General features: G+C 39.2%; 1 protein-coding gene across 1 annotated transcript in view; it reads left to right on the top strand.

The window, feature by feature from the left end:
• Positions 1 to 483: 483 nt before the first annotated feature.
• The window catches only part of LOC107751052 (metalloprotease TIKI2-like), a 42,911-nt gene continuing 30,794 nt past the window's right edge, over positions 484 to 12,600 (top strand). Inside the window, exon 1 of the mRNA XM_016566624.1 lies at positions 484 to 519. Within this exon, the coding sequence (XP_016422110.1) occupies positions 484 to 519 (36 nt within the window). The remainder of the gene's footprint in view (positions 520 to 12,600) is intronic.

The following is a 12,600-nucleotide window of genomic DNA, read 5'->3' as shown; positions in this document are numbered from 1 at the left end:
GCATAAGACGGGAAAAAAAAACATATTACCTACCCTTCCCCAAACTTTTACATGGTAGTGTGTGTGCATGTGTATGTATGTACAGTATATCTATACAGTATGTCAATATTTATTTTACTAATTTTAGGAAAAACAATGTGCCAGTAATATAATACACATTCCAACCTCTTTCAATCAAATCTCAATGGATAAAATCAAGTCTCACTTTACATTATTCCACATTGAATACACAGTCTCAGAAATCTGTAACATTACAGAAGTTAAATGTATTGAGAACATTGTTTCCTAATAATCCAAAGACCCTCCATGCAAGGTTCCAGTGGATCCAGGGGTCTTTTTCTGCTTCTTATCAGGTCCACTGCACACATGGGCAGCCTCTTGGTGACCTCTGCTCTAATACGATCCATACTCTCCATAAACACTCCTCTGGGTTCTGCCTGCACATGTCCACACAAACCCCACGAGACAAGTAAAAATGGGAATATGGCTACTTTTGTGACCCCTGGACAAGCATGCAGAGTAAGAATCACTGCCCTAATCACAACATTCATGATTCTAATGGACAGTTTTGCACCATAAACCTTCAGCAAGGCTGTTATTGTTTGAACAGATGCTGCTGTCCACTGACTAAAACACACCTCTCTTCTTCTTTTATCATTTCTACCTCCGCCTCAGACAAAAGTTTTCATAGCTCGCCCCAGCCGGGTTTGGACTGATGTGAAGAACGCCCGCTGGATTGCTTGAAATGCGGCTCCTCTCATAAAGTTTTACTGGCGTTCACATAAATCCTCTGATTCCCTGTCAACCTCTTCCCTTCAAAACCAGTTTCCCTTCACTTTGTCACTGTAACCTCTGTGGTCTCGGAGTCCAAACAAGCCCTGATCATCAGCGCCTGAGGGATAAAGAGGCTTCAGTGATATTAACAAGGTCTCATACTCAGTTGCACAGTCATCGCCATTCTGCTCTCGAGAGAGGCATCATAGGAAATATTGTACATCCCTCCATCCATTTTTTAATGAGATTCAGTCCCACTTCATCAATAAATGAGTGATGTAAAACAGTGCTCACTGTTCATGGCTGTTAGAGAGTGGATTATATAGCTACATGTGGATCCAAGTACATCTACAGTACTTGTTTATAGCATTTGGAGGGCTTTTTTCCCCAGTCCGTCTAAGACGGCAGCAGATAGGTCCAGATTAGCACATTATTAGGTTTCTGCGCTGCACTAATAGTGGTTTAGTGCCAGTGACATCACGGGGGAGACGGTGACACGTATCCATTACTAACAGTTCATCACCCAGTCTTGTTTTATCCTCACTCCTTTATTCTTAAATATTCTTAACCCATCTCTGCTCTCTCTCTCTCTCAACCCTTCACAGCCTTCATTTAGTGCTCATAATGCGCTCTACAAAGCATACAAATGATAGTTCACCAAACTTTATAAAAAAATTTACTTTATTAAAAACTACTTTATTTAAAAAAACAAACAAAAAAACAAATAAATAAATAACATTAAAATGACATTTTTGGACATTTGAAGTATTTATTGGCATTTATCTATTCACACATTTCACAATTTAAAAGATTCAAAAGATAAATAAATTTGATAATTTGTATATATTAGTCGCTTTTAATGAAGGATTAAAGTTTTTTTATTATTAGTTTGGCACTCCTGGTCCCTTTCTAGTTTCACTGTGTGGACGAAAAGTAGTTTTGTCATATTGCTAAAAATCTTGGATGAAAGTGATATGGGTTTAGAATGGCATGAGTGTAAAGAAATGGCACTAGAATTTTCATTTTTGGGTGAGCTATATCCTTAATGTCCTTGCTGAAAGTTTTTAGTTCTGTCTTTGGTTGATAAATCTCCTTTGCATACATTCCTTAGAGTGCACAAAACTGTCCAACCTTCAGGCTGTCCTTGAGTAAAATACTTCTACCCCCCTGTTTTTATAATCTTTTTTTTCTCCCAGAAACCAAATACTGTTGATTCACCATACAGAGAGATTCTGGTTAGCCATTTAATGTTGCATTGTTTAAGTCAGTTGTGGAGTTGGGACATGGTGTCTGTCTGCTACCCCGGTTGTCTGCTGGTTGAACTTTCAACATTTGGGTGTTCTTGTTTTACGTACATAAAAACAGACTGATTGAAAGAAGAGATCTTTTGCCCTTTTCCTTATTTGTGGCCAAGAAGAGATGTTTTAGCGTATCGTTCCTCTCATCTTCCCTGTTTTTCCTCCACTTCAGATCTCGCTCAATTTCACCTGCCATTTAATGTTCCGATTCTTGTTCTCCACCTCTCTCCTTTCTCAGCTTTCCCTCTGCACCCACTGGAACAGCTTACATGTAATATCAAACACATGGCAACGTTTATAGAAGGCAAATGAGTTGAGAAATCAAATTTGCTTAACGATTCCAGCTCTGGCTCCTCAGGAACCGGTTACCATGGGAGATGATGATGGGCATCTGAAATTACACCCTCCAGACAGAAAGACAGGAAGAGAGAGAGAACAAGCGAGAGAAATCTCAGGTTTTCTGGTTCAAAGAAGGAGAGGGCACACGTCTGAAAGTTTTTTTTAGGCCTGATGTTCTCTAATAAAAGCAAACTCAATATTTAAAAAAATATACATAAAAATTACTAAAACAGCACTGAAACAAACAGATGAGTGAGCAGCTGTGAGGGGAAACTGGAAAGAAAGAAAGAACACGCAGTCCTATTCAGATAGCATAGTTTGGCTTGGCAGAGAAAAGCCTGTGTGTAAGCAGTCTGGGTAATTGGTTTCTGATGCCCCTGTCAGTTTTCGGCCAGACCACCTGCCCAAGGGAGGAGGTAGAGAGAGAGAAAAAGAGACTTGCACTACAGCATCTCTATCCCACCCATCAAGCTCTTAACCCTGCCTGACTTTCCAAGGCGCCCCCAATTCAGCCCCCATTGCAACACTGGATCATTCACAGGACCCATGTACAGTGTAAGCGATTATGATGATGGTCAGATGGGCATCACAGTACGAGAACAGCTCTGGCGAGGCTCGGTTGTCTCTCGAGCAGGATGCCAGCAGTTATGTGCACCACAAGGCAACTTTACAGAACCTCTAATGTGAAAAATATGGCTTCAGGCACTCATCCGTGCCAGAGAGCGCTTTTCCATGGCTTGCCGTGATATTCGATTGACATGCATTAGCAAATCCTTTCATTTTCAAGTGCATAAATCACGCTTCTCTGTTCCGGCTCTCACAGGTAACAGCCATTTCTCAATGTTTTAAGCAAAGAAAAAAAAAAACACACGAGGGACTTTATCTGCCACGTCTGAGCGGCAACAACATTCAAAGCACCAGTCCAGAGAGACCGATTTGCTGTTGGCATGCCAAAAGCTAAGGGAGATGGAGAAAATAGAGGAGCAAGAGAAAGACTGTGTGTATAACGGACACCTTCCAGACGTAGCTCAGCTATTATGGCGGCCAACTCAAGCACATGGCTGCGGTGTGAATGGCTTCTTAATGCCTGCTAACAGCAGTGGTATTTAGCACGGTGGCGAGCTGGAGATGGGAAGAGAGTGTCGACAGAGTGGGGACAGGTCTTTCCAACCATCCCTGACTGAGCCGAACACGTCTGCTTTCCTTGGTGTCCACTAATCCTGAATGTTACCACCATTTATGCTTGCTGGATTCGGTTAGATCTACATGCAAAGGCAGCCAAAAATGACTTGAGAGGCTCAAAAAACATCTTGGAGAGGTTCAATTAATGGTATAATGTGTTTTAGCTGGAATAATGCGAGGAATTAGTTGAGAGTTTAAAATCACGGGTGTGGAGATGTATTAGGACATTGTTGTGATTCCAGGGAGTCTGTTATTACAGTGCCACGTTTGGCCCACCAGCTGAAGCAATTATGAATTTTATGGCTTTTCAGTCCAAGATTTACATATTTCAGCACATTTGACTCCAGCCCTGAGATGACCTCAGTGTCCCTATAACTTTGAAAGGCAGTTATACCGCTCAACACACACAAACATTTACTGTTTGTATATCTGTGTGCTCTCGGTGTCAGCTGGTCTGTATATAGCCACAACCTGTAGCTTCAGCTGTAAATTCCCCAACAAATTCCTAAAAACAGGTCAGAGGAGGGTGAGACAGGTCACTACAGAGAAGATACAGTATAAGACTGAATACACTTTGGAGAGGAGAAGTTAAAGTAATGTTCTAAGTTCAAAATAAGTAAAGCTCTATCAACAGCATCTGTGTCTTGTTGTCCATAACAGAAAATAATTTGGACTCGTCTCTTAGTTTCTAAACATCACTTTAGTAATGCACTCACAATGGAAGTCTAAGGTGCAAGGCTTTGCGCCCTGATAAATGTTAAAAATACACATTATTTCAAAAGTATTGCCACAAGACTAACATTATGTGTGTCAGTGTGTAAAATTAATACCTAAAAGGGATAGTTCACCCACAATTCTGTCATCTTTACTCACTCTCATGTCATTCCAAACATGTATGCATTTCTTTCCTCTGCTGAGCACAAAGAAAAATATTTTGAAGAATGTTGAAAACCAAACAGGTTCGGTTCCCATTGACTTCCATTGTATTTTTTGTCTGTATAAAGGAAATCAATGGGAACCAAAGTTGTTAGTCACCAACATTCTTCAAAATATCAATTTTAGAAAATAAGAACGCCATACAGAGGTTTGGAATGACATGAGAATGAGTAAACGATGACAGAATTTTGCGTGAACTATCCCTATATGCACTGTTAGAAAAGGTATAAAAGTGTACTTTTTGAGGGTCAACTTAATGTTTAAAAGCATATTAAACATTACTGTTAACAAGGTGAGATGTATTCAAATGTTTTTCTGCAGTAATCGACAGCATATCACTAATGCTATTGATAGCTTGCGCTATTGCTAGAGTATTTTAAACCCAAAACATATAAAATGGATAGGTTCCAGCTCTAAAATCTGATTGGATGAGCCACGTGCATGTAAATTAGCCAAACGAACACCGGTGACTCCACGTGTGAATTCTATATATTAATATACCAACTTGTCAACAGCCTACAGTTAAGCTAATGAACTATATTACTTGATGGAAAACTTGATCCTTGTAATTATTACAATAAACAAACAAAGAAATAAAAAAGTAATGAACATACATGCCTTTAATATTGATGTTGTGGCCATTTTATGAGGTATTCTTACAAGATTACAAAGTATTCTTTTCTAATCAAGTTTACTTTTACAGTTATGCATTGCATAATACAAGCAACTTTAAATTCAAGATATACACTTAATCAGTTCATGCATTCCCTGCGAACCCATGACCAAGGCATTGCTTAATTGTATTCGTTAAAGCATAACATTTCTCTGTTCAGTGGGCCCAAGTAACCAAGAAAGGGGTTAAAATGTAAGAAAGGTTCAAAAAGAGATCTATCTACCAGGGGGCTTCTGTGCATGTGTGTGCATTCTATCCCATAATGTCTTTACCGGCTAAATGCAGATCCCCTCCCACCTTGCGTTCTTCAGGAGCCGTGACCCCGCTGTGTAGCGGTCGAGTGTGAGAGCGCTCCATATATTGCGAGAAAAGCACACAGGAACTTGTTAACTTACTAAGCCACATGGCCCCCTGCTGCTCACTCTGTTTGGAGTGCCATCCGTCTCGGAGGTGAACGAGACCCGTTACGGCGTTACAGAGCAGAAGCGTCCCCCCCTCACCCTTTGAGCGGCCTACGGTGAAACAGCCATCCATCAACCTGTAGAATACAGGCCTGCAGGGGCCCCTCTCGAACCTGCCACGGGTCCAGGCCAAACTTAGGAGGAAACATCCCTCTCCAAACAAGCCCTTCAAGAGGCACCCTGCCCCTCAGGAGAGAGACAAAGAAGCATGAAAGAGATGCAAGGAGTCATTTGAAACACATTATCCATAGAGGAAAAGTAGGAGCTAATGGTTTTCCTCTGAGGGGGAACGGGAAAGGGAGATGGTTAGAGCAAGAGAGAAAGAGCACCTTTAGTGGACTGATCTCTGTAGGACACTATGCATCCAAAGAAAACGGTCTTGCCTTTTTGTTTATTGCAGTAATAACATATTTAATGTGGTGACGGACAACATCAGTACATTTGATTCTCTCTGCATTGAGGCTCTGTCATTATTGGCTGCATGTGTGATCTGGGTCAGTTTTAAGGCTGATGTTACTGTGAATTTAATGACTCACAGGGATCTTTTGGTTTATATGATGTTGCTAAAAAGAACATTATTTTGTGTATTTGTGTTTTTTTAACAAGTGTTTTTTTAAACTCTAAAACATGAAATGTGGAGTTATCTGCTTTTGCCAAAAAAATGACTGTTGGAGTTATCTGCTTTTGCTATAACTTTTAATATGTAAAAAAGAAACATACTTTCAATGAACTTTAATAAATGACCTGTATTTGTTTAAGTTACTATTACTTAATCAAAACAACCCAACTGCAGTTTGATTGATATTACTTGGAATGCGCAATAAAAAAGCGTGATTTCTGAAAAAATACAATAAAAATGGAGTTATCGGTTTTTGCAAATGAACTCTTCATATATATATATATATATATATATATAAATAAAATGCAACAAATAGATGCTTTTGTGAAATGAGGATATGAGAAAAGAAGATCATATACTCTATTATATTCTCCCTTTCAGTGTGACTGAGCCTTTCAGACTTTCCCATAATCCTCCTCTCTCACTCTCTGTCTGTGTATGGGAGAGGAGTTGAGGGGAAAAGGTCTTCTGAAAGTGGATCCAAACCGCCTGCTAATCAGGATGCCAAGCCTAACAGGCACTGACAGCCTTACAGAATGTCTGTATATGTGTGTTTTGAAATGGCAGGCTGCCCTGTCAAATCTCCATTTGTTTTTTTTTCCCTACAAAGGAAAGCAGCCCACACATTTACACAGACAAACCAGTGTTTGGACTGGTGATCCGCATGTATCTATTGGCTCATTATCCGCACCAGATACTCCGAGCTGTATCGTATTGTGGGAATAGATAACCTCCACTTCTACATGGGAAAAAGGTTTAGAGTCCAGCACTGACATACATTACAAATGCTCTGATTCCAAACCCCCCGATTCACTTTCACTCACGGATGAGAAGCAGATGAGAGCGGGTGAAAATGGAGAGAGAGAGACGGGGAGAGATAAAGGTAGGGAGGTCAGAGCAAGGTTTAGGAAACAGACAGTCACCCCCAGATGAAAGGGATCCACAATCCCCTTCAATGATAACCATGTGTCCCAGCCCCTGCTCTGGTCGGAGGAAGAGACATATCAGTGCTGACCAAAACAAAACCAAGTAAGCTGCTTAACTAAAAAGTTATTTGGAGACATCATAGGCAATTGTTGCTCTGCAAGCACGTTACTGTCTGCTATAGTATCCACTTATTACAAATGTATATTTTACTTACAGATATGTCACATATACTTTATGTTACTTGTTTGCTTTAAATACTCTGTGTCTTGTTCTGCAATTAGTGTCTATCTTGTCAGTGTCCTGCAATGTGAACCTGGTCACAGGCATTTAGATACCCTAAGCCAGGGGTAGGCAATGTCGGTACTGGAGTGCCGATGTCCTGCAGAGTTTAGCTCTAACCTTAATCAAACACACCTGAACAAGCTAATTAAGGTCTTCAGGATTACTAAGGCTACAGGCAGGTGAGGTTTTTTTCAGGGTTGAAGCTAAACTCTGCAGGACATCGGCACTCCAGGACCGACGTTGCCTACCCCTGCCCTAAGCTGTGCAAATGATAAATGTGACCCTGGACCACAAAGCCAGTCACAAAGGTAATTATTTTGAAATTGAGATTTATACATCATCTGAAAGCTGAATAATAGGATAATATTTGGCCGAGATATAACTATTTGAAAATCTGGAATCTGAGGGTGCAAAAAATTTAAATACTGAGAAAATCGCCTTTTTCATTTTTATATATTTACGGTAGGAAATTTACAAAATATCATGGAACATGATCTTTATTAATATCCTAATGATTTTTGGCATAAAAGAAAAATCTGTAATTTTGACCCATACAATATTTATTTGGCTATTGCTACAAATATACCCAAGCGACTTAAGACTGGTTTTGTGGTCCAGGGTCACAAATGTAACAATGCGACTTGATGCTTCTGATGTGAAAGCTAAGGCAAGCAGCTTAACTATGTTGCCTTCTCATATATTTTCTTTGACCAAATTCAGGCAGCATGGCATGTGAAAATGAGAAACAAGAGACCAAAAAATGCAGATGAGCTGAAGGCCACTGTCAAAGAAACCTGGGCTTCCATACCACCTCAGCAGTGCCACAAACCTACAAATATACCCGTGCTACTTATGACTGGTTTTGTGGTCCAGGGTCACAAATGTAACAATGTGACTTGATGCTTCTGATGTGAAAGCTAAGGCAAGCAGCCTAACTATGTTGCCTTCTCAAATATTTTCTTTGACCAAATTCAGGCAGCATGGCATGTGCTCTTCGGGCTGGGGGGGTAAACAATCCCAGAATGCAGTGCAGTGAGCTCAATGAAAATAAAATGATCTGAATTGAGGATGAGTTCAATACTAGAAAAAATTAAAAAAGAATTGAATCAATAGTGGATGCTTTACCCATCATTAATGTGTGTATTTATTTTATCTCAATATATACAGGTGCATCTCAATAAATTAGAATGTCGTGGAAAAGTTCATTTATTTCAGTAATTCAACTCAAATTGTGAAACTCGTGTATTAAATAAATTCAATGCACACAGACTGAAGTAGTTTAAGTCTTTGGTTCTTTTAATTGTGATGATTTTGGCTCACATTTAACAAAAACCCACCAATTCACTATCTCAACAAATTAGAATATGGTGACATGCCAATCAGCTAATCAACTCAAAACACCTGCAAAGGTTTCCTGAGCCTTCAAAATGGTCTCTCAGTTTGGTTCACTAGGCTACACAATCATGGGGAAGACTGCTGATCTGACAGTTGTCCAGAAGACAATCATTGACACATTTCACAAGGAGGGTAAGCCACAAACATTCATTTCAAAATCATCACAATTTAAAGAACCAAAGACTTAACCTACTTCAGTCTGTGTGCATTGAATTTATTTAATACACGAGTTTCACAATTTGAGTTGAATTACTGAAATAAATGAACTTTTCCACGACATTCTAATTTATTGAGATGCACCTGTAGAGTATCATTTAATTGAAAAAAACTAAACAAAAACTGTTGGACTGTAACCAAGCTGTTTTGGTTTCCAATGACTTTCACTGTATGAACAAAAAATAGATATTTGTCAAATTATCTTCTTTTATGTTCCATAGTTCTGTTAGGCTGTTGTATCCTAAACATTTATGTGTAATACATTTTATGTTGAATCAAATAATATTTATAAAGCTACTTTTTGTAATGTCTACTTGATACTTTTCTCATTTAATACAATAATGGCTATAGATTATCTTTTGGGGGCATTTTCAGTCAAATTTAATTTGCGATTAATTTGATTAAATAGCCTAATCACCACATCATGTAATTAATTTGATTAAATGTAATTGATTATCAGCTATTACACATATATATATATATATATATATATATATTTTTTTTTTCCCCCACAGCACCTTAATAGAAACCAAACCAGCATCATATCTCAGCTAAGCTTTACTGTATATCCCAGGCGTTTGATCCAGTTCTGTGTTCTAGATATGTGGGCTCTGTTACCACACTGCAAAGCTGTTTTGAGTTTGTTTAAATGCATAGAGATGTAATGTTTAAATGTTCTCTGAAAATGATGTGCAAGGCTACATTTGAAGCTGTGTTTTGACTCATGGGCCCTGTCAGACTGCCCACAAACCGGACTTAATTATGTGTGTGTTGTGTCTGTATAATTGACACCTTTAATATCCACTGTATCCGTCAGCAGTGTTTGGGTCTGGTGTGACCTGAAATAACCCAAAGAGCTCATCTTTACTCTACTCAGGGATTCTGGTTGCACACTGTTTATGGGGCGAACAATTGCCTGCCTGTAATCTATGTGTAAAGGCCTTGAAAATGAAGCATTTCCTCACATAGCCAAGATTATGAGTGTGACTGTGTTTGCGGTGCACTTAGTGCTTATTTTTGCTGAAATAGTTCTTCTTCGTCCTGCCATTCCTATTATGTATAAAGGCACCGACTGACGTATGTGCACACAGCGATAAAAATGTGGTTAGTTTGTGTCTAGGAGGCACAGTGCACACACAAGCCAAAAGATACCAAAACCACAACCACTCACCCGGAGCATCTGTTGCTAAATGAAATGGGAGCTGCTATTGCTCTCTTCTCAAACACATAAACAAAAACACATTTCCCTTAAGTTAAGTGCTTCTGACAGATAGTTTTATTGTCAGATGTCTGTCAAACATTTAGATGGAAAAGATCAAACACATCCAGGCACCAAGACTTTAACTGTCAGAGTCCACTGTCTATTTTAATTCTAATATTAATTTGAAAAAAAAAAAGATTTATGAGAAGTGACTGGGTCCTGAGGTTTGGGTGAAACAGAGATTTGTGTCAAATATACACACTGACACAGACACTCACAGGTTGAGGCTTTGCCACTGTCAGAGTCATTGATATTCACCATTCATATGGGTCTCATTCACTAATAATTGTCTTCAAGTGTTCTTGCTTGTGTCTGCAAAATTCGGTTCTCAAACAAAATTTCTGCAAGAGTCAGACCAGGTACATACAAGCATGAATTTCTGCACAATGCTAAAAGATGCATTCTTGGTAGTTGTACCACCATGAACACTGCGTGTGCGCGCGCAGATAACAGCGAGTTCCTGAATTGAGTTCTCTTTCGCCTCTTCTTGCGCTTGAATGGTTTAAAACGCTTGAGTGTTTAAATTAGCAAGACTTAGAAACAAATGCAAAAAATTGCAAATGATCAACTACAATCCGTTTCACCCCTACAAGCAAATGAACAACGCTAATCAAGGAAGGGATTTTATTTCACTATTTAAAATAGCCCATCTAGGGCAGTGATACATTTTGGTAGCCTGACTGGAAAACACAATAGCCCCGGGACGTCGGGCTAGCAATTTCTCGAGCCCTGAACTGGACTACAATAAACTACTGAAAAACAGATTTGTTTGCTATAATTAGTATCTTAATGCCTGAAACATAAGGACATTTCTGGTTTATTCCCTCTGTTTATAATGATTGCTACATCCTTGCCTGTGCCCCACAATGCCTTGCATCCATAATTTTCTACATAAGATCCTCTTACACATGTGCTCTCTCTTACACACCTCCAACAGCTGCAAAAGAGTCTGCTTGGTCCCCTAAAGACTTAATCAGCACCATCTATTACAGAAACAGGAGACTTTAAACTAGCTTTACCCAAGTTCTCTGCTCTTAAACAGAGCGGCCTCACTCAAATTTATGAACAAAATCAGAGAGGTAAAGAAAGAGAGAGTGAGAAAACAGTAGTTGAGAGTCCAATAAAAGAGCTCCATTGTATGCGTTCCCATGAGGCCTCAGTATGGCCCTAAATGTGATGGGAGTCAGCATTGTCCAGAGCAGGAAAGGGATGACTCATTGAATTAAATCAGCTGAGATCAGCCTGGCGGCACCGCTGGATTTACTGCTCACAGCTGGTCCAGCAGAAGTAACGTTTAGTGCTACCACAAAATCAGCCTCTTCCTCACCTGCTCCATCACAAGTTATCAAACTTTATTAACAGGACTGATACACATTAATGGCACTATTTCCCACAGGGATGAATCAATCTGTGACAGTTAAAATGTTTTCAAGATTAAACGGCTGTTTAAAAGTCGGATCATGCTTATAAATAGTGGTGCTTGCTAAGACAATCATCATTAGTATTACTTAAGGTTTGGGATTTGGATAAATCTCTAAGTTGGAGTATTAAACTTTGGCTTGTCCTGCTTGAGTTTGTGCTACAGACGTGAATGATACCTCAAATCATGTGGTTTGTTGAGGAGAGGTGTGCTACTACTTTTCTAAGCAATCAGATTTTTGCCTGATGGACAATTAAACGAGTGGAAAAATCTAGTGTTGGGTTCGAGTCTACCTAAGTTGAGTCCAAGTCGAGTTCGAGTCTTTAACCAATCGAGTCCGAGACAAGTCAGAGTCCAAAATGGGCCGAGTCGGACTCAAGTCCGAGTCCCAAACAGCCGAGTCCGAGTCGAGTCCGAGTCCAATGAAACTCGATTATTATTTATTAGTATCTTAACATTGTTTTAACCTTTACAACTAGAAAAAGGCAATATCAATTTAAATGTAACAAAAGCAAACCTCTATTGCATCTTGCCATTTTGATTTTTAATTAATAATTAGTGTCCTGCTTTGCTTAGCATACTTAAAGTAATGTAACATAAGTTATGGCTGAATTGATTTATGTATTGTGACATATTTCAGATTGAAACAGGTTTTAGAATGTGAAAAATTAAAGGGTGGGACTTGACTTTATTAATCGTTAAAGTAAATGTATAAATTCAAGGGTGGGGGTAAAGGAGTAGGTATGTTGGTGAATGGGACCTTAAGAGCAGAAAATGCACCTTTTATCTCAATAAAAAACAAGCTTTATATCATTTT

This window comes from Sinocyclocheilus rhinocerous, unplaced genomic scaffold, assembly GCF_001515625.1.
Source record: "Sinocyclocheilus rhinocerous isolate Xijiao unplaced genomic scaffold, SAMN03320098_v1.1 scaffold2267, whole genome shotgun sequence".
NCBI lineage: Eukaryota > Metazoa > Chordata > Actinopteri > Cypriniformes > Cyprinidae > Sinocyclocheilus > Sinocyclocheilus rhinocerous.
Note: the sequence above shows the minus strand (reverse complement) of the source record. Positions and strands in the feature narration are given on the sequence as shown.